General features: G+C 38.0%; 1 protein-coding gene across 3 annotated transcripts in view; it reads left to right on the top strand.

The window, feature by feature from the left end:
• col13a1 (collagen, type XIII, alpha 1) overlaps positions 1–23,376 on the top strand; it is a 200,598-nt gene that overhangs the window by 127,794 nt on the left and 49,428 nt on the right. For all 3 annotated transcript variants that reach the window (XM_049601203.1, XM_049601202.1, XM_049601204.1), the window contains exons 30-36: positions 3,865–3,936; positions 4,149–4,190; positions 4,320–4,370; positions 5,546–5,572; positions 5,717–5,803; positions 11,879–11,932; positions 12,051–12,104. In XM_049601203.1, coding sequence (XP_049457160.1) covers positions 3,865–3,936; positions 4,149–4,190; positions 4,320–4,370; positions 5,546–5,572; positions 5,717–5,803; positions 11,879–11,932; positions 12,051–12,104 — 387 coding nt within the window. The remainder of the gene's footprint in view (positions 1–3,864; positions 3,937–4,148; positions 4,191–4,319; positions 4,371–5,545; positions 5,573–5,716; positions 5,804–11,878; positions 11,933–12,050; positions 12,105–23,376) is intronic.

Below are 23,376 nucleotides of genomic sequence, written 5' to 3'. Positions count from 1 at the left end.
CGGACCGTAACAGGAAGATGATTCCACAGGAGAGGAGCCTGATAGCTGAAGGCTCTGGCTCCTGATCTACTTTTGGAGACTTTAGGGACCACGAGTAACCCTGCATTCTCCGAGCGCAGTGTTCCGGTGGGATAATATGTCACTATGAGCTCTCTAAGATATGACTGAACTTGACCATTTAGAGCTTTATAAGTAAACAGTAGGATTTTAAATTCAAGTGCAGAGAAGCTAAAACAGGAGAAATATGATCTCGTTTCTTAGTTCCTGTTAGTACACGTGCCACTGCATTCTGAATTAGCTGGAGAGTTTTTAAAGGCTTACTAGAGCTACCTGATAATAGAGAGTTACAGTAATCCAGCCTTGAGGTAACAAAAGCGTGGACCAATTTTTCTGCATCTTTTTGGGTCAGGATAGGCCTAATTTTCGCAATATTACACAGAAGAAAAAATGCAGTCTGTGAGGTTTGTTTTAAATGAAAATTAAAAGACAAATCTTGATCAAATGTTACTCCGAGGTTTCTTACAGTAGTGCTAGAGGCCAGAGCAATGCCATCTAGAGAAACTATGTCATCAGATAAAGAGTCTCTGAGTTGTTTGGGGCCAAGAACAATTTACATTTAAACCAGCTCAGTGCAGAACCTTTTAGGCCAATTAAGTGTTCCAGTCTCTGTAGCAGAATTTGATGGTCAATTGTGTCGTACGCCGCACTAAGATCTAATAAAACAAGTACAGAGATGAGTCCTTTGTCTGAAGCAATCAGAAGGTCATTTGTAATTTTAACTAGTGCTGTCTCAGTGCTATGATGCACTCTAAATCCTGACTGAAATTCCTCAAATAAATTATTATCATGGAGAAAATCACACAGCTGGTCTACGACTACTTTCTCAAGGATCTTTGAAAGAAAGGGAAGATTAGATATTGGTCTATAGTTTGCTAACACCTCTGGATCCAGGGTGGGCTTTTTTTAGGAGAGGTTTAATTACAGCTACCTTAAAAGACTGTGGTACATAGCCTGTTAATAAGGATATATTGATCATATCTAATATATGAGTGTTAACTAAAGGTAAGACCTCCTTAAGTAGCCTAGTTGGGGTGGGGTCTAAGAGACACGTTGATGATTTAGATGAAGAAATCACTGTGGTCAATTCTCGAAGAGAAATTGGGGAGAAGCAATCTAAATATATATTAGGTCTTACAGCTGTGTTTGAGGTTAGATAGGTACTATCTGAGGACAGGAGGTCATGAATTTTGCCTCTAATAGTTAGAATTTTGTAATTAAAAAAGCTCATAAAATCATTACTGCTAAGGGCTAAAGGAATACAAGGCTCAATAGAGCTTTGACTCTCAGTCAGCCTGGCTACAGTGCTGAAAAGAAACCTGGGGTTGTTGTTGTTTTCTTCTATTAATACTGAGTAATAGTTTGCTTTGGCATTGCGGAGGCCTCTCTTATACATTTTGAGACTGTCTGCCCAGATCAAACGAGATTCTTCCAGTTTGGTTAATCGCCAATTCCTTTCAAATTTTCGCGATATTTGTTTTAACTTACGGGTTTGTAGCTCCTCTTAAAAAGAAGTTAACAAAGCAAAGAAAGTTCGCTCCTTGGTATAACTCTCAGAGTGGAGTGTTGTTATAAAACGTTGCAAATAACAACATGGGCCAATCAATGTAAACTAATCTCACATTTTAAAGATGACACAGTAGATCATTTCTGCTTTTACATGTTATGTCTAATGTAGGCTGTACTGTCAGACACACAGTCAGACACATACCTGTCCTGTCTCTCCCCTCACTGTCTTTCTCCACTTCTCCCTTCTGATTATAAAACGTTGTCATCGTCGTCGATTTGCCAATAAAGCAATCTGAAATCTGAATATCTGAAATCTGAGGTGTTGTAGTAGCCTAGTACTAGTCTTTGAAGTTGACTGGAGAAAAGTTTTAGTGCGATGGGCGAAACCAACAGGTGCCGGGAGAGCGGGGGGAGGGCACAGGCGCCGGGCAGGGTTCTGTGACTGTGGTGAACCATGATTTACCTGACTGGTTGCCCCTTGGGCTCTGCCCCCTGGGCACTTCCATGCCCCCGGGCATGTGCCCAGTTTGCCCGTATGATAATCCACCCATGACACAAAAGCATTAGGACATCATTTACAGTTATGGCCCTAAATTCTATGTGTCTAGGTTGTTCCCGTTCATGTTAAATTGAGTTGGATGGCTGGATGGCTGGATGGCTGGATAGATAGATAGATAGATAGATAGATAGATAGATAGATAGATAGATAGATAGATAGATAGATAGATAGATAGATAGAAATATTTGGAAAATTTGACTTGCATCCCACAAAAGTAACACATATCATCAAGCAACACAGCAACACATATCATCAAGCATAGTGCCAGCATCATGAACACAGTAGGGTTGTTTAGGTGAGTCCTACTGATTTAATGAATAGAAATTACATTTTCACACAGAGCTGAGGTGCTTGTTCAGGAGCGCAATACTAGTGGGGGCAAACGATGCGCTCAGGCTTGTAGACTAGGTACAGTAAACCGTCGTCCCAATCTCATAAGGTCATATTGATTGAACAGCGGATGCCTTATGTCTCCAGCGATAGCCTTCCCTTTTTTCAGGAACCGGGCCTCGTACAGTGACATCATGTTGTTAAGTTGCACCCCAGCTATCTTGCTGGAGACGTTAATGACCTTATGGAGTATAAGCATATAATGCTGAATGGGCCATGCCCACATGCACCAATCACTATGACACTTTAGATCTTGGTTAATACTTGCGTCCAGAGCATGTCCACCAAATGTGGGGAAATTTTGTTCACCTTTTGAGGTACACATTTCTGGTAATTGTGGCGCCTGAATTTCATATCTGTTGGACTTACAGTGTGAGGTGTGTGGCCTTTCTGAAATTGCATTTTTGGGTGTTTATAACAGAGTCAGTATGTGGCTGATTGAGTTCATGGTTCTTGGGAAGTATTTGCACATCATTTCCAGTTATTGGGCCAAGTTTGATGTTTTCAGTTCATTTTAGCTTGCATCAATTTGAGCCAAGGCGGCTGACAACAAATAATAATAATACAAACTCAATGGGATTCTGCCCCACTAATAAACCCGAGGAACTATCAGCACAACGTACTTTAAGTATCAGAAGTAGAATTACTTATTATGAATATTAGCCCTCATTAGGGTTATTTTATTATGTAACATATAATATTGAACATTCATTAAATAGCATTTCAGTATTGATTTTAACCTCTTTATACACTGTTTGCTATTTTAATTTCACTTCACGATATGTTTTTGATGAAAAATTGCTCTGAAATGTAACTAAACAATCTGATTATTGTGGTGGCACGAAAAAGTACAATATTTACGCATGAAATGAGAGTAGAAGAAATGGAAATAGACATACCCAAGTAAAGTACAACTAGCCTACCTCAAATATTAACATACATACGGTACTTGGGAAATTATATGTATGCTGGGCCACCAGCAGTTGTTGTTAAGAGTAAAGACTGAGGTTATGTGACGAGATGATCTTTCTTCTCCACATTTAGCATACCATACACTTTGTAATGTTTTGAGAGTCATTTGGGTTCTCATTGATCTTGTAGAAACAGGTTATGTTTTTCTATACCACAACACCCCAGGAACCATTTCATTTAAAAATTAAAGTAAAAAGACACCAATTTATATACTGCCCATGGTGCTGATTGGTGTTAGGTTCTGGTAATGGATACTAAAATTGGATAAAAACAAAACTTTCTTATTTGTCTATATAATATGAAAATAAAATCGTCAGTCCCTGAATTGAACCCTCTGCTATTATCGTGATGTCCATCTCCCCTTTCTTGTTCTGTAGGGTTTAGATGGCCCTACGGGTGAAAAAGGGGCTACAGGGGCCCCTGGCCCTATTGGATTACCTGGCTCAATGGTATGCAATGGTGCCCCTCGAGCTGCATCTTTCTGGATGCAGTATATGACCTGGCAAACAGGGAACAGTAGAATATGTTTTATACTCACCCCATATGCTGCGTGAAAATGTGCTTTATTGCCTAATTTTTTACATTCTCTTAATATTTGTCTGACTGGGATATATATCGGCGACTTTGTAACCTTCTTTGTCTTTGCCATCTATTGTCACAGGGTCCTAAAGGTGAACCTGGAGTAGGAGGAAGGTCAGAAATGGTAAGGGTCAGTCATTAACCCACAGGTCAGATTGGCGCACTTAATGGTAAATTAGAGTACAACATGTTTTAGGAGCAATATTTTCTGAATTAAAACCTTTTGCTTGTGATTGTGTGTGTCTGTGTTTAGATATATGGCCCTCCAGGGCCCCCAGGACCTCCAGGACCAGTTGGCCCAGCAGTGAGTCAACATGCCATTTCGTGTACAGGGCCTTTAATGCAGAAATAATATTAATAAGACTAATATTACCTACCTGAATCCAAATTTTGCATACCAATGGAAAATTTTAAATATAGACAGGTGACAAAGACTACAGATAGGCAGTAATTCTTATTGGGTCCACCATAGTTTAGACAGTCCTAAGCACTATTTGCGCGGGATTAGTATTACCTGAGGTGATTGTTCTGGACCCTTTTACAGAAGGTAAAAGTCGCGGTAATCTTGTCTACTGACATCGTGCGGTAATGATTACTGACATGGCACATTTGGACGGGACTAAAATCTCTGGTAATTATTACTTTACCCCACATACCTATGTAAAACTAATCCTGTCCGAATAGGGCTCTAGACATCTTCTTTTTGGCAGTGTTCACTGAGTTGCAATCCTTCTGATTTGCTCCTATTTATTTATTAACCTAATTTAAAATACCCCAATTATTTAGGTAATTGTAGATAATGATCATGCAACTAATGCAAGTGCAGTATAATATCATCTCCATGGAAGAGAATTCTGAATTCTTTGTTATTCATAAAAACAAAAAACAACATCAGTTTCATTGATATTCCTTGGACTAAAATCTCTGGTAATTATTACTTTACCCCACGTACCTATGTAAAACTAATCCCGTCCGAATAGAGCTCTAGACATCTTCTTTTTGGCAGTGTTCACTGAGTTGCAATCCTTCTGATTTGCTCCTATTTATTTATTAACCTAATTTAAAATACCCCAATTATTTAGGTAACTGTAAATAATGATCATGCAACTAATGCAAGTGCAGTATAGTATCGTCTCCATGGAAGAGAATTCTGAATTCTTTGTTATTCATAAAAACAAAAAACAACATCAGTTTCATTGATATTCCTTCGATTGCATACTGGAAAAAACATGATTTATGGAAATAATAAAATTAAAATCTCTTTTGTCAAATGAACCCTTCATTTGTACCTTTTCACAGATGTGTTTCAAAACTGTTTATAACACTTCATTGTCAATTCATATACTGTATTTCATAAGATAAATAACATTGAGCTCGATTAAATGTAATACAATAGACAAAATAAAGGTGGATGCACTGACAACAATTGGGATATGGTACAGACTGTTCCATTAATCGGATTGTGTTTGCTCCATCCAGGGAGCTCAAGGATTTCCAGGGTCTAAGGTGAGATATTGTTCCTCTAAAATAACATCTACCACCTCCTCATTTTTTTTTAAACCTGCCTCCATGCACTATATGTTGTCTACATCTAAGCCATTCAATGCATGAATGTTTAAGGATGGGATGCTATTTTACCCTGTCTTTCAGGGAGAACCAGGCATAGGCATCAGAGGAGAAAAGGGAGCGACAGGTCAGAAGGGTGACAAAGGAGACAGAGGCCATCTTGGACTCCCTGTAAGTAAACCGTAATTACTTGTGCTATTCGTAACTCTTAAATTCCTTTTTCCTCTGTCTTCTGTTTGTGCTCTACCTCATTAAGTTTTATTATTTCATTTTGACTATTTTAGGGATTATATTACAGCTCCAATACAACAATAGCCCCTTTTCCACCACAGGAACTTTTCTCATTTACCTGGGATTTTGAAAAACCCTGGCGCACTTCCACCAAAATTACCCGGGGAAAAAACTTTCCTTCAACCCCAAACTTTCCCTGAAAAAAGTACCTACTGGGGGGTAGGACTTTTCAGAATACCTGGAATTCTTGAGGGGCGGGGCTGTTTGCTGAAGAACGCTGATTGGTGGAAAACACATTTGCAGTGTTCCGCACCTCCTGGCATGGGCAGCCGCTGCAAACTTAATTTCATTTCTACAAGCTTCACTTTGTTTGTGTTTCGATTAAGGATGGGTACCGAAAACTACTACTGGGGCTAAATTATCAAAGGCCGTAGTATTGATAAGCACTAACGGTATAGGTTCTTTTGTGCCGGCGCTGAACTCCTCCACACACATACACACACACACAAACACACAAACACGCACACCTTCATGACACAGTAACCAGTGAACAGCCGAGTGCCCCCCGTGGAAACTCGAAAATGACTTGTTGACGGCAGCTACACTCTTTACTGTAAGTGGCATTAAGCCTTGGCGAGTAAGAGGCCAATACTTTATCAATACATGTGTTCAGCGAGCATGAACATGTAAACATGCAGACAGCAATATTCAATATGCTCCGTCCACAGTCTCTCATCCACCGACACTAATGTTATGTCTTACATGCTGATTTAGACAGCACGCTAGTTCGGCTGATAGCAAATTGTTACTAAGCTCAAATGACAGCTGTTTGTATGTAGACTAACTTAGTTTGACACTTATTTTAAATCTACTTTTAAACTAGCTGCTGGCTGAGACAAAAAGCCCCAACACTCTACACCAGCATGTAACCAGCTAAGCTGGCAGAGCCAAATACAGGGCACACGCCATATCATCTACATCATCAGCCTGATTTGAATACATTTTCCGGAACTTTGAGGTGCGGTGGAAACGCAAACCACACCAGATTACCAATTCTTTTACTCAGGTAAATAAATTCCTGGTAATTATAGGTCCTGGAAATGTTGGTGGAAAAGGGGCTAATATAATGATTATGCAGTATTAACCTTAAACACCTCTATTGCTTTAACTTTAGTTTAGGCATTTGTTACTGACTGATGTTTCATGTCGCACATGTTGCTTCTTTGTTGTCATAATCCTGTTAAAATGTTGCATGGACGGGAGGGTTGTTTCAAAGGAAGTAAGTCACTTTAACATAACACTCATTTGACACTTTTAATGTCATTTAAACAATGTTAGGCTATTTTACATTTTCTTTCATACTTCTCAAATGGTGTCCATCACTTTGGCTTCTTTGTTCTTGGTTTACAGACATTCAAAATGTATTCATCTACAGTTGCTCTCATGCAAAAAAACTCATCATTTGACCATATATTCACAAATTTGTGGAATAAGATGGACTCAGATTTACTTGTGATAGCTATATGTGCCACATTATTGTAGAAACTTTTATGTCAAACTGTGGATCATTTTGATTGCTGTATTGTATTGTTACAATTATACATTACCATTTGAATAACACTGAGCAAAGATACTCTAACCAGCTGACCAGATGTCAAAACAGTATCAGCACAACTCAGTGAAATATACTGTAGCCAAGACAACTCAGTGCATTGTAATTTAACTAAGTCATGCAAATAGACCAACAATGAAGAAAATCATCTTCACCACTCTAACAGCACATGGTCAGCATTTAGAAAAAGAAATACTGGAAAGAAATAAAACAAGCAAAAAAACACATTGACCACTTTGACAAATACAGCGCTACACAGCTAGAATGGTGACACAAAGTATAGCACTGAAAAAAAATGGCATGGGAAGAAATACTTGTACTGAGAAAGGAGACCATGGCATTGAAACACAAAATCTCTTGGCCCCAAAAATTTTACTGAGAAACTGGTTAAAGACCATTTTTAATTAACGTTATGCTGATCCGGCATAGGTTCACTAGAGCAAGTGTTAAATTTAGCTAACATCAGCTATGATAGCTAACATTAGGTTCTATATGAAAAAACAGCGACAGAGAAAAGCAGATTTACCATAGGCCTACTTGCAGTTTGGGAGTTTCAGGTGAACTCTTAAAAGCTAAAGCTCAGCGATCATAGCTCAAGAAATCATACTCTTAATTATGGCAAAATTTCACACAAATGTCTGAAGTAATGAAATTTTATATCCAAAAGGTCAAAGGTCAGCTTCACTGTGACATCATTATGTTCTGCATAAAGCACTTTTCTGGCCATTACTCAACATCATATCTCATAACATACATATATCATAACAGAAGGGGAGACATTTAGTCAGATGCTAAATTGGTGACACTAATCTTTGGCGTTCACCTTGAAACTGTGCTGACTGTATAGATCTTCTGTGCTGTCGGGGGGGTGGGGGGGGTCATCCATGTTTTCAAAGAAATGGATGTAAAGTGTAAGAGAAACTTGACTGGTTTGTCAAGTTTTTTTTCAATCCAAAATTTACTGTTCTAGCTCCATTCAGGCCATACAGAAACACGCTGCAGGATCAAACAAAAGAAATGTACAAAAATGCCATGGACAGAACAGAATAGATTTTTAGGGGGGCATCAAGTGGCAACCTCTTGGGCTCAGAAATAAAGCCAACACATTAGGAACAACTGCAGTTTCTGAAATGGTCACTTGAGGCTGCTTTCAGAAGTTTATTTTATTTTACCTTTATTTAACCAGGTCAGTCAGTTGAGAACAGTTTCTCTCAGACACATTCAATCACAGTGAAACAATCAATCGGACACAGTATATAAAAAACACACAACACATAACGTATGTGTTGTGTAAAGTAGAAGTGGGTCAATCCCCACAGAACCCCATGTTTACAGTAGAAATAAACATGTCTAGAGCCTGGTGCGAGTCAGTGCTGTCTGTCTGTGATCTTTAAACAGTGTTATTTAACCTGTGTCCATCTGTGACATATTTATGTCATTCATGTGATGTAATTACCACACATGAATTTATTTTAACCCAAAACATTACCACAAGTGTTTAAAGACTTTAGAGAAGTCAAAAAGTATTAAGAGCCACGCTAACATGTTGACTGTGAACGTAAAATCAGAGTATAGAGCATGACTGTTAGCCACAACATGGTCATAGACTTTATGTAATACTCCACCATGACCAGTAAAAGAAATTACTCACAATTACTGTCACTCACTTTACCTCCACCTCTTCCATCACCCTTCATTTGTCATCATCTGAATGTGTTGTTGAAATCACTTTAGACACAGCTTCACTCACCCACCCCACCTTCCCATCCCAACCCCCACCCCACCCTACGTTCCTCCCACCATCTCTCTATCATCTCTGCTCTCTAACTGTGTACAACGCTATACAGGGGGCTCATGGGTTAGACGGCAGACCGGGTCCAGTGGTGAGTGGTGCAAGTCCTGTTCCGGTCCCCTCACCCTTTTCCTTCTCCTCCTTCTCCTCCTCCACCACCCCCCGCTACAGCTTGCTTGATGTCTGCCATGTCTGCTCGTCATGTCTGCTTGCTTTCTTGCCTTCCATGCTCGTAATGTTTCTGTTTTTTCCTAGAGTAGCTCTGTGAGGACAGAACTGTTCAGGGTTGGGTTCTGAGGATGCACTGACATAAGCAACGTACTTTGATGACAAACAAGGCAACTCTAAACAGTATATATCACATGCAGTTTAGTGAGAAAAACTGTGTTTTAAAATGTTTAAAACTTTCAAATACATAGATCAGTAATGGCCTCAAAAACTCAATACTAGTCAGGCTATGCATATGATTAATAGGCTTAACCAATAAAAAAAATACTGTAAATTCTTAACTGTAGAGAGAACCAGACCTTGATTAAAAGCAGGCTTATAATAAAGACCTGCCTTTACTTACTTTAATTTTACATTAAAAGCCTTTGAGTGGCTTAAATGGGCTTAGTCCTACGCTAAGGGTAGGCTGTGAAAAAGCTGCATATAAATCTGATGTAATCTTTTATTTCAAGTTTTAAGTATCGACATTTTAGCACACTGCTTTTTTTGGGTTGAACTTCAACTGTCATGTTGAAAGTGTGTCAAATCAGAGCTGTAAGAGAAACAGACTTTAAGTATATATGATTAGAATCTCAAAAGAGTGAATTCATAACCGGCAAGGCCTACAACAACAATGAGCGAGCGCGTTTACATGCACACTAATAAACCGATCATTATCTGATTTCTGGGGTTACCTGATTATTCAAGTGGTCATGTAAACAGCATAATCCGATAGGCTTTATCAGATAAAAGCCATTATCTGATTATGAGAAATCAGATAAACACACCTAGCTTTTTCCCCAATAGTCAGATTATTCAGTGCATGTATACCCTTTAATCTGGTTTCTTTCGGGTTTTGCTATTTTATACACCCACTCCACTACATTTTAGAGGGAAATATTGTACTTTCTACACCACTACATTAATCTTTATGACAGTTTTTGTTTCCTTTCAGATAAAGATTTTACATAAAATAATATATTTTTATATTCTCAGTGTTTAAATTGTCACTTTTATTTTATCTTACTTATATGTTATGCACTTTGTGTGACAAATTTATATACAATACACTTGTATATTGCACTTTACAGTACTTTTACTCCGAATCTACCCAAAGTATGTAAAATTGGCTCCACATTGATAAACTACACATTAGAATGCTCTCACATGTATTTGTTAATGATCAAAATAAACAGTACTGTAAGAATATAAGCTGTCAGCATGATGAGTGCTTTATTTTGCAAATATGTGACTTGCGTACTTTTCAAGGTTTTTCAAGGATATGAGTACCTACTGTAACAGGAAGTTTGAGTTTTATGTCATGTACTTGAGGAGAAATCCAACTGAAGGACTGAATCATGTAAACCAGGTTTTTCTGATTGTCATATTATTGAAGTGCACGTAAACGCGTCAAATCGGATTATTACCATTACCTGATTATTCCCAGTTATCTGATTATTGTGCGCATGTAACCGTGCTCAATGTCTCCACATACTGAATCTATGAAACAACAAGAACAAACCAGGGGAATAAAGGGTAAAAATAGATGTACAAAGGCTTTTAATGTGAAACACTTGTCAAGTTGTGGGTTTAATTGAAAGTACACCAATCAAAGGAATAGAAGAGATTCAATTTATTTAATAAGTGTATTTGTGATTAAAAAAAGAAACTCAGAGTCATGAACTATAACATGACTCTTTTATTGCGCTCAGAGCAACCACATCTGCTCTTGATTTGTAGAGTTACTTTACTTCAGGCTCAAATTGTTCTAAAATCATTCCATTATCTTCCAACACTAAAGTGGAGCATTGCCAAGTGCTGCTTTGAATTTCCAGCTTGCCTGATATTGCTACAACAGTAGAAATCCTCAGTCCTCAATCCTGTTTCAAAGGTTTCCTGCCTCATAATCCTGTATCAGCAATGGGCAGCAAAGTTGGCAATGCAAAAAACTGTCCAAAAAGAGCATGCAGAGATGCCCGCACTGCATGTTGACATGTTATACAGTACATTTGGACAGCTGTATTTTGTACACTGTGCATACTAGATATGCCTAAGATGCAAAGGTTTCCTCTCCAATCCCGTCTGCTACTCAGACAGACAACTGCAGCTGTTGACATTTTACTCATTTTCCCTTGTTTTTAACAGTTTGAACAGTAGCTCAACAAGCTTGGTGTGCCATGCTACAGGTGTCAGGACAGTGAATTATATTAACCACTTTTTCTCTTTCCAGATTTTTCCGGTAAAAAATTGATCCAAATGGTCCATTATCTTTGTGACATCTATTCACTTCCACCTGAAAGCTTGTTGATTTACTGATTTGAGGCATTTAATGATGATATTTTCACTGGCACTAAATTATGTGTATCTGCTAACAGGTATTTATTTTCCCTTTTCTGTTTCACAGGGTCTAATAGGACCATCAGGTGTACCAGGGCCAGCAGGACCAAAGGGAGAGAGAGTGAGTATCTTTGTGTTTATGTTTTTTTTGTTTTGTTTTGTTTTGTTTTTTTGCTCTTTTAAAATAAATATGTAGTTTTAGGAGAATATAATCTTTGGATTTTCTCTCATTACTTCAGGGTGAAAAGGGAGATGCAGGATTACCAGGACCAATTGGGCCTCAAGGCATCCCTGTAAGTATATAATTCAATTTTATATATTGATTACAACAAGGAACATCTCTTAGCTCACTAAAAACTGCATGTTTATAACAATAGAAAACCTTTTTATTAGACTTTTGACAGTCTGACATAATGAAAGGTGGATACCAATACTGATGTAGCCAGAGCTGAGGCTGTAATGTGGCCAAATTATGTGTCCAAGTCCCACAAATTAATTGAAATAATAATTTAAATACAAAAATAAAATTTAAATACATTTAAATAAATGTTTTATCAAAATGAAATAAAAATTAAAGCCGCAAGGGTCATTGAGCAGGGTCCAAATGAATTGCAAAGATTTAGATTCTTTTTATTTCACTGATAAAAAGCAAACCTCCTGAAGTTCTTAAGATTATTTATAGTGGTCATCACTTTATGGTGATTCTGTGTTGATGTATGTAAATCTAGGCTACTTCCAGAAACATTTGATGTAGCTTATGACCTTCAGTGAAGACACGTTTCACATAACTTTATTTGTAATGAATTTTTATTTGGAATGCATCCTATGTCCAGTAATTTATACTCAAATACTGCTACTATGTGAGAAGTGTCAAAACTTATCCTGGAAAAAGATTCTCACCATGTACAGGTATTAAAGCACATCAGCTTTTTATGGTGGCTGACAAGGACAAACGCGATGCAAATACAGAAACGTGCTGCATATACAGAAACGCACTGCAAATAGATAAATGCGCTGCATATGAGAAAACAACTGCAACGGGAAAACGCTGCAGCTGCATATACAGAAACGTGCTGCATATACTGAAACGTGCTGCAAATAAGAAAACAGATGCAAGAAGAAAACGCTGCATAGCCACTCATACAACGGAAGTACTCCAGGCCTCTAACGGCAGTGCTGAGCTTCCACCCGAGAGACAGACAATGGATGTATCAACATATGGAGCAGACGAGTGAGTGAGAAGAAGAAAGTTATGTTTGGAGGAAAGTTGGACCCGGGACAGGCAACACAAAAAGGTACGTATTCTTTTTTTATTTTTCTTTCTTTCTTGTTTTTCACGTGTGGCCCTCATCTTTTACTGTATAATGAAAGTGAAGCTGATTTACACAGAAGAATGTCAAACAAAAGAATGTCTTTCTCTCCCTCTCTTTTATTTCCCTAAATTTAAGAAAGGACTCTACACCAGACCTTGCTGCTACATGGAAAATAAGAAAAGACAGGAATGAGACATTAATTACTCTTTTATTTATTCATTAGTCCTTTATTAACTCTTTTTAAAGGGGACTTATCATGCATTGCATTGCATTGCATTGCATGCATGCATTGTCCCTCATCACATATATATAATATACATGTATAAAGTATATAATGTTAAAATATCAGCTGCTCATATTATACATGGCCAAAGTTTCAAATAATGGGGTAAACATACGTAGAAGTAATCCCTGTGAGTAGAAAGCACAAGCCTCAGACTGCTCTAAATGCAAGCTGATGTCATCTCACGAGTCGACATATTCCATATTTCATATGCTGACAAGCACGTGGTTTCTATCGTTTGTTTCCGTTGCTCCAGAAGCAAAGGAGCAGGACAGAGTGGGCTCAGTGGGATCTAAATAGCTTTTGTGGCTTAAACAGTTTCAGAAAAAGGCTGAACTCAGGGGCTGCATAAAGGTACAGTACAAGACAAAAAAGTTTTTTTTAAGACTAAGATTCATGCAAAGCTCTCGTGGAGTCTGAGGATAAAACTGTAAAATGAGAAGATCCCCTTTAAGCTCACTAAAGGTCTCATCATTGATCTTTTCTTCATTTGAGTACAAGAACACAATCTAAACTCTTAAACAGTCTTATTTTTTTCTGCACTACAACTACAGATCTTCGTACCTGCACAGGTGCTTGGCTGTGCATTAGGATGTGCACTGGTGGTGGGCATCTCCTCTGGTGGGTTGTTTGGGAACTGCCCATTGGTTCGACAGCCCATTGGTTCGACATCCCATTGTTCCGACCATATTAAACTCATTTTCCGAAGTTCATTCCGAAATCATCATTATGCCCTGTGGTTAAGGTCTGGTTAGGTTTCGGCACAAAAACCACTTGGTTAGGGTCAGGAAAAGATCATGGTGAAATGAAAAAGAAAGTGGCAAACACATAAGCCGTGAGCCTGCTCCGCCTCAAGCCGGTCGCAGCACACCATACGCCCGCCGCGAGCCGTTCAGCACCGCGGACAGTCGGACTAATGGGATGTCGAACCAATGGGCTGTCGAACCAATGACATGGACCCGGTTGTTTGCCACATCTTTTAGAAATTTAATGTTTTTGCCACACACACAACAAAAGCCTGGGAAAGCTGTCACGGTAGAGCCACAGCACAGACAGTAACGTTACATCTTTGCAAGGTCGGCGAGATTATGTCAGAGACAGTGGATAGTTAATTTTCCTAAATATTTAAACAATATTATTATCTGATTACCATATCTTCATGGCTTAACTTCTTTTTGCCCTCTGCACCTCTGCCCTTTACATTTCTTTTTACACACATTCTCTGCTCTCCTTTCACCTTTCTCCGCCTTCCTCTCATTCAAAAGCCCGTCACTGATCAATAAAGTATCCAATCATATGTGGAGACGAGGTTGAAAATAAACTAACGTTAAATGCAATTAAATCCCTGGGGTGTCCCGGAAGGTAACGTTAGTTACAGTAACGTTAGCTAACATTACAACTACGGATACACTACTCATGTAGAACTCAAAGTCTCTAGCACGGTAATGTCAGCTGTGTAAATCAGCTTCACTTTAATTATAGAGTGAAAGATGAGGGCCACATGTGAAAAGCAAGAAAGAAAGAAAAATAAAAAAAGAATACGTACCTTTTTGTGTTGCCTGTCCCGGCTCCAACTTTCCTCCAAACATAACTTCTTCTCGCTCACTCATCTGCTCCATATGTTGATACGTCTGATGTCTGTCTTTCAAGTGGAAGCTCAGCACTGCCCCTAGAGGACTGGAGCGCTTCCGTTGTATGAGTGGGTATGCAGCGTTTTCTTTTTGCATTTGTTTTCTTATTTGCAGAGCATTTCAGTATATTCAGCAAGTTTCTGTATATGCAGCGTTTTCCCGTTGCAGTTGTTTTCTCATATGCAGCGCGTTTCTCTATTTGCAGTGCGTTTCTGTATATGCAGCACGTTTCTGTATTTGCAGCATTTTCCCTTTGCATTTGTTTTCTTATATGCAGTGCGTTTCTCTATTTGCAGTGCGTTTATGTATATGCAGCACGTTTCTGTATATGCACCGTTTACCCATTGCATTTGTTTTCTCATATGCAGCACGTTTCTCTATTTGCAGTGTGTTTCTGTATATGCAGCACGTTTCTGTATTTGCAGCATTTTCCTTTTGCATTTGTTTTCTTATTTGCAGCACGTTTCAGTATATGCAGCATTTACCCATTGCATTTGTTTTCTTATATGCAGCGCGTTTCTCTATTTGCAGTGCGTTTCTGTATATGCAGCATGTTTCTGTATATGCAGCGTTTACCCATTGCATTTTTTTTCTCATATGCAGCGCGTTTCTCTATTTGCAGTGCGATTCTGTATATGCAGCACATTTCTGTATTTGCAGCATTTTCCCTTTGCATTTGTTTTCTTGTATGCAGTGCGTTTCTGTATATGCAGCACATTTCTGTATTTGCAGCATTTTCCCTTTGCATTTGTTTTCTTATATGCAGTGCGTTTCTGTATTTGCATCGCGTTTGTCCTTGTCGGCCACCGTAGCTTTTAACACTCAACAACTCAATAAATCTCCACAGTACTGTGAATGTAAAAGAATGAAAAATACCTTGGGGCATGCCCATGCCTTTTGGCCTTTCGGAACATATCTATGCCTTTTGGCCTGATGAATTATGAACTGAATGAAGTTCTGTTTACTTGAGTTGAAAAATGTCTCTCTTATTATTTTATACATATTGGATATTGAGATGTGTCTCAGGAGCTTGGAAATCTGAGTTTGGTAACTGAATTATTAGCACAGGTTATGGCATGTCAACTTTAAAACCACAGAAATTCACAACAAATGAGAAGAAACAGGAGGATGCACACACCTTGTGTACCTCTACCCAGGTGCAGGTAGTTCCCTGACAACCTCTCAAACCCTGTCCACTAGCTCCAGGGCTAGAGAGTCAAACCACCCTCATAAGCAGAAGGCAGAGAGAGGGACATCGCAAAACCTAAAAATATTCACAAATATTTAACTGTTGAGGATACAAATCTGAAAAAAAAAACAAAAAACAACCTTCTTTTCTAGGGTGTATTGTCAAATATATTGGTGAGCTTTGTTCAAAAGCTTTTTCAGTTACTTGTTTTTTTAAACCCTCGTTTTTATTTTCTATTTCTTTCAATGAAAATGTTTTTATTTTATTTTTTTATTCTAGTTTTAGCTATTTCCTTCTTTTTCCTTAACTATAATAACCTTGGTTATCAGAGGTTATAAACATCATAGTTGTAAATCAGAACATCCCTGCCACACCTACTATTAGGTTTAAAAGGCCATAATAAGTCCATAAGACCAGGGATGGTGTTGCATGGGAGTAAAAGTAAAAGTAACAGATAACACAGATAATAGCCATTTAATAGGGTGATAACATTCGAAAGGGGTGAGTGAGGCGTTGTTAAGAGCATGCTAAATCAACTGGCAGCACTATAACCCTAATCCTAAAGCCATGTTGGAAAGAATCAATCAATCAATCAATCAATTTTATTTATAAAGCCCAATATCGCAAATAACAATTTGCCTCAGAGGGCTTTACAACATATGACATCCCTCTGTCCTTAGGACCCTCGCAGCGGATAAGGAAAAACTCCCCCCAAAAAAACCTTTAAAGGGGAAAAAAGACATCCTGTCTAGCAGGTGAGGCGAGGCAGCATAGAGCGACAGACTCCCGACAATTAAAAGTAAAAGTTGCCCAACAAACTCAAATTTTCTTTGAGAGTTGCTGAAGTAGCTAGCAGATACAGCCGGCAAGCAAAAATGCCTACAAAAGGAAAGATAATTTTCGCACTAAGTGAGCAGTACAACAACGAAGAGGAAGGTCAACTGTCGCAAGCTAGCAACAACATGGACGATGATGCGCAGCAGGAAAGTGATTCTGTGCCGACTTGAGATGCCAACCTGGAGTTAATCCTGAAAGAGTTACGAGAATTCAATCAATCAATCAAAAAGGTTTCAACTTCCAAGGAAAAAGAGTACACCTGGACCATGACTACGCGCCGGAGCTGCTGCAGTTTTATAAGGACGGCACAGTGGTCTACAACTCGGCAGAAGAGGCAACAGCGGGCATGGCAGAGAGAGGGATACCGGTGACTGTGCTCAAAACCCCAACTTCTCTTTTGGATCAGATTAACCAGCTGACACGGCGAACCAGCAGAAAGAGGGGAAACCGGGAGACCACAGTCGCCAAATGAGGCTTCAAGGAACGGCTCCAGGCTTTTCGGCGATAAACTCCTGATAAGTACATGATTAAAGCATGATCTGCTTTGATAGAAATAATTACATTAGCAATATTCCTCCTAGAAATGTTAAATAATATTAAGAGACAGAGTAGACCATTATACTTATATGTAATTCCTAATATGATACTAAACTTACTAGAAGGATATTGTTAAGGGCATATAGAGGATATTTTCTGGGTGGGAACCTCTCATTGGACACCATGGACCTATGTATCAGCTTAAAAGCTGAAGAGGGCCCTCTTTCATTGCTAAGAGGAAGAGACTTTCCCTCTATATTCCAACAGACTCATAAGGCTATAAACAAAGCCTTAAAAGTGGAAGTCATTTGTTGTGACAATGTTCATTTTGTTAGTGTGTTTCTGGTTATGTTTCAGTTTTGTGCTACTGTTCCTTGTAGCACCAGGGGTGTAAGACATGTTTTTTTGTTTATGCAGGCATGGGGCAGGGACTTAAAATATACGTAAAGAGTCACAATGCAAAGTAGCCACCTACAATGTGAATGGTCTGGGAAATCCAATCAAAAGGAGCAAAATTATGGGTTTGATCTCTGGAAAATTAAACTTTGAATGCATTTGTGAAAAGAAAGATAGTGAGGGAAGATTTGTACTGGTCCGGGGATATTTGCAAGGAGTTCTAGTTACTTTTCTAAATACGCCCCTCCAGCTTCTGAATGGAAATTCTATGAACAAGTTTTGGAATTATTAACCTTGGAGGCTCAGGGCATCCTAATTTGTGGGGATTTTAAGAGAGATTTCAATGTTAGACTTCAACCGACTCTAGACACTTGACACTTGATGATGGAGGAGCTGGGACTCTCAGATGTATGGAGGAAGCTGAACCCTACAATGAGAGACTATACTTTTTTCTCTCACCCGCATTCTGTTTTACTCTAGGTTGGACTATTTTTTTTACGTTTCAAAGGGATTTATTTAGGGCAGTTAAATGCAATATTGAAACCATTGAGTTGTCAGATCACTCCCCAGTTTCTATGGACCTATTAGGTTGGTAGGTAGGTAATATTAGGCTCTGAAAAAAAAGAATACTATTTGGAGATTAAACACAAGGATTCTTAATCAAATAAGGCCGCAGATAAGGACGTACATAAAAGATTATTTTGACAAAAACAATAATGTAGAAGTGTCCACACCAAAACTTTGGGACACTTGTAAAGCAGTTCTTAGGGGGAAATTAATAGGCTATAGTTCTAATTTAAAAAAGCAGGGAAGGGAAAAAATGGATCAGTTACAAAGAGAATTAAAAAATCTTGAGAACATGCATAAAAAAACTTTGAATCAAGGAATACGAATGGAAATCAACAGGGAAAAAATGAACTGAATGAAATTTACTCAAATGACATTAAAAAAAAAAGATGATCTTTCTAAAACAAAGATATTATGAAGCGGGAGGAAAATCTGCTAAATTACTCGCTTATAAATTAAAAAAGCAACACGCAGAAAACACAATCTATAAAATAAAGGACCCTACAACAAATTCCATACACCGCAAATTAAAAGACATACAACAATCATGTGAAACCTTTTATAAAAATTTATATACACAACCCAAAATAGATGAAACAAAAATGAAGGCTCTTCGTGACCTGTTAAAACTACCTGAAGTGAATGATGAACAAAACAAACATGTAATTAATAAAATCACAGATGAGGAAATTAAGAAGGCAATATCAAATTTAAAACCCAGTAAGGGAGCTGGGAGTGGTACAGGGAAATGAAAGATCTGTTGGCCCCAAAATTGAAAGACACCTTTAATTATGTGCTTGAGACTGGTGAAACTCCCCCTCTCGGAGAGAAGCAGTTATTTCCCTAATACCAAAAGAGGGTTAAGATAATTGTGAATGTGGAAGTTATTGGCCAATAAGTGTACTGAACCAAGACTATAAGATTTTTACCCACATTTTAGCAAAAAGACTTCAGGTGGTGTTATTGAGCCTTGATGCGGAAAAGGCTTTCGATCTCATTAATTGGGAATTTTTATACAAAACATGACAAAAATGTATTGTATGAATTGTATTTCACCAGACCTTCATTAAATCTATTAAAGCACTGTATAATAATCCAAGGGGAAGAATAAAAATAAATGGATCCATATTAGACCCCTTTAGCCTGGAGATAGGGACCAGACAAGGTTGCCCAATAAGTCTGTTATTGTTTGCAATTTTTATTGAAGTTTTAAGTCAGGGTATCACTCAAGACAGTAATGTTACTGGTATTAAGATGCTAGGTCAAGAACATAAAATTTTGTTATTTGCAGATGACGTCTTAATTTATCTGTCAAACCCAGAGTGTTCAATTTTGAGTCTATTGTCATTCATTGAATCATTTAATTTTGTCTCAGGTTATAAATTGAATATCCCAAAGACCCAAGTTTTAAGTTTCAATTACAAACCTAGCCAAAACATAAGCTCCAGCATCCAATTGGACTGGGATTTGGATCATATGAGGTACCTAGGAGTAAACATCCCTAAAAACTAAAAAAAAAAAAAAAACCTGTATGATTTAAACGTTAACCCCTTAAATCAGAAGATAAAGGAGGACATAAAGAGATGGAACTTAATCCCAATATTAATGTTTGAGTCATGAATTGAATTGGTGAGAATGAATGTCCCTACCAAGGGTATTATATTTGTTTCAGACTCTTCCAATTGAAATAACTGATAAACAATTTAACGAGTCAAATTAATATCTAGATATATTTGACAAGGGAAGAAACCAAGGACAAAATTTCATACTCTGCAATTGTCAAAGAGCAAGGGTGGACTTGCATTCCCCTGCCTAAAAGACTACTATATATTGGCCCAACTGAGGAGCTTGTTTTATTGGTGCAATTCTGACTACCAAGCAAGATGGAAAGAAATTGAAGTGAACATGTCTGGGAAAATTCCAATTCAGGCAGGGGATAAGAGATTGATCAAAAATCTAATGGACAAAGGTAATAAGTGGATAAATTTGTCTCTTAAATTATGGTTAAATATCACCAGGGGTGGCTTGCTTGAAGAAATAAGGATTCAGAGATGGTGTTCATATGACCTTGACTTTGTCCCGAACAGGATGGACGCGAGATATAAGAGTTGGGCTAACCGGGGCCCTCACCTCATACTGCACCTTGTTTAATCAAAATTCACTGAAAAACTTTGAGACATTGAAGAGGCTGTATGGGTTAAATTATTGTGACTGTTGGATTTTATCAGGTTCAGGATTACATAAACAGCTTTATGGTGGATGGTCAAAAGGCGCTGGAAAACAGTCTACTGAAAGTTTATTTTTTAGCTTATAGAGCAGATTGTGGAAATAAAATAATTTCAAGACTTTACAAGGGACTCCAGAAGATGAAAACAACAAGTACCATTTATGTAAAACAGAAACGGGAAAGGGAATCTAACAGTTGCATACCAGTCAATACTTCAGTACTCCTGTTCAAAAATCCCATCGCTCTGGCTCTTCCAGTTGTTGGAGAAAATGTGGCTGTCAGAAAGCTAATCATCACCACATGTTTTGGGATTGTCCGAAAATAAAAACGTTTTGGAGTAACATATACACAGAATTATTGATGGCTTAAGCCAGACACCCCATCATTAGAGGACTGGTATGATATTGTATATCAAATTTATGTAATGGAAAGAATCACATTCTCCATGAGGCTCCAAGAATTTAGATTTGAGAAAATCTGGGAAAAGTGGAAAACGTCTCCCTGAAACGCCCTATTTTGTATAACTTTCTTTATATTTGTATGTATGTATATATATATATATATATATATATATATATATATATATTTATATATATATATATTTTTTTTTTTTTTTTTTTTTTTTTACTGGATGGTCTGGTCTTCTCTTTGTTAGTTGAAAACACCCCATGATTTTTTTTGTTTTTGTTTTTTATGTTTCTATTATTTAAAAATACTGAAAAGTTGGATCACCATGTGAAGTTTTTCTTAAACGACTGTAAACTGATGTTTTACTGTGTTGTAATTCAAAATAAAGAAAATTTGGGGGGTGGTAGAAACCTCAGGAAGAGCAACTGAGGAGGGATCCCTCTTCCAGGATACACAGACCTGCAATAGATGTCGTACAGAACAGATCAACATGATAAATTAACAGTAGACAGAGAGAGATGTAGGACAGACGGTAATGACAGTAATAAAAGTAATAATATTATAATTCTGATTACAGCTATTGTGGTACAATATGTTGAAAGTATATATTAATATCTGATAGAATACATATGTGACAATAATCATATGCGTATAATAACAGTAGAAGTATGACTAATGATAACAGCAGCAGGAGGCATCAGACAGGACCACGGCAGCAGCACAACTACACACGTCACACTATCCAGGCACCACTGCGATATAAGTTAACCTGTGAGACAGTGGATCACAAAGGCTCTGGAGAAGAAACCCAGTTAGTGACATGCAGTACAGCCGAGTTAGCGAGATGCAGTAACAGGACATGACGGTTAGCAAAGGAGAGAGAGAGAGAGAGAGAGGGAGAAGGAGAGAAGGTGCTTGGCGTATTATAGGAGATCCCCCGGCAGACTAGGCCTAAGTCAGCCTAACTAGGGGCTGGTACAAGGCCAGCCAGCCCTAACTATAAGCTTTATCAAAAAGGAAAGTCTTAAATCTAGTCTTAGATGTGGAGACGGTGTCTGCCTCTTGGACGGAAGAGGATTCCACAGGAGAGGAGCCTGACCCTTTAAAGCTTTGTCTTTTTATACTTATAGTTTATTTATTTTCACAATAATATGATACATAAACAGAGCAAACAGCAGGTGCCAGTCATTATATTGGACAATGTAATAGGCCATACTTTCATGGTTTGTAGGAAAGGGTACACTGGTAACATTATTCATACAGTGGGTTGACACAGAAATAACAAAGTCACCAATGGTTTGTTTTTTTCCTTTTCTAATTTTTATTCAGATAATTAATCCATTTTCCCCACTTTCTTTCAAATCCTATCCTATCCAGTCTCAAATTTAAAGTTAGTTTTTCCTTTTCAAAGATTTCAGAAACTATTTTAAACCAATTATCTATAGAGGGGGGGTCAGCTTGCAGCCATTTACGTGTAATAGCCTTTTTCCCAGGTGCTGTGAATATTTTTAATAAATATATGTCACTTCTTTTCACTTCGTCTGGGAAATCCCCCAGGTATAGCACAAGACAGGTATTTGGTATTTTCAGTTTCAAGATCTGTTGTATTTTTTCCCATACATCATTCCAAAACTGCTGGATTCCAGGACAGCTCCAGAAAACGTGATAATGATGTGCTTCATTTTCATCACAGTTCCTCCTGCAGGTCTGTGGTATTCCTAGCTGCATTGTTTTAAGCTTTGGTGTAATGAAAAACCGTGTCATGTTTTTCCAGCTGAATTCACGCCAGGTATTGGAGCTTGTAGTAGTGTGTTGTATTTTAAAATATATTTGTCCATCGTTCAGCTGAGATTTTAGCATTAGTTTCTTTTTCTCATCTTTCTCTGATATAGTCTGTTGTATGTTTTCTAGAACCATTAATACTTTGATATAGTTTAGACCCAGTTTTCTTCGTCCCGCTACTATATGCCTGTACAAAAAGTTGTATAACTTGGTTTGCATTTGTGTCTGGTTCGTGGTCTTAGACCTCTGCGTGCAAATACTCTCGTACTTGGAAGTATGTAAACATGTCAGGCCTCTCAAGGTTATATCTACAGAGTTTCATAACTCAGCAAGTTATTAGCTTTCATTATTTTACAATAAGCAGTTATTCCAGTCCAAAATTTAAACCTTTGGTC

The sequence above is a fragment of the Epinephelus fuscoguttatus genome, linkage group LG16 (genome assembly GCF_011397635.1).
Source record: "Epinephelus fuscoguttatus linkage group LG16, E.fuscoguttatus.final_Chr_v1".
Classification (NCBI taxonomy): domain Eukaryota; kingdom Metazoa; phylum Chordata; class Actinopteri; order Perciformes; family Serranidae; genus Epinephelus; species Epinephelus fuscoguttatus.
This window is presented reverse-complemented; position numbering and strand designations above follow the sequence as displayed.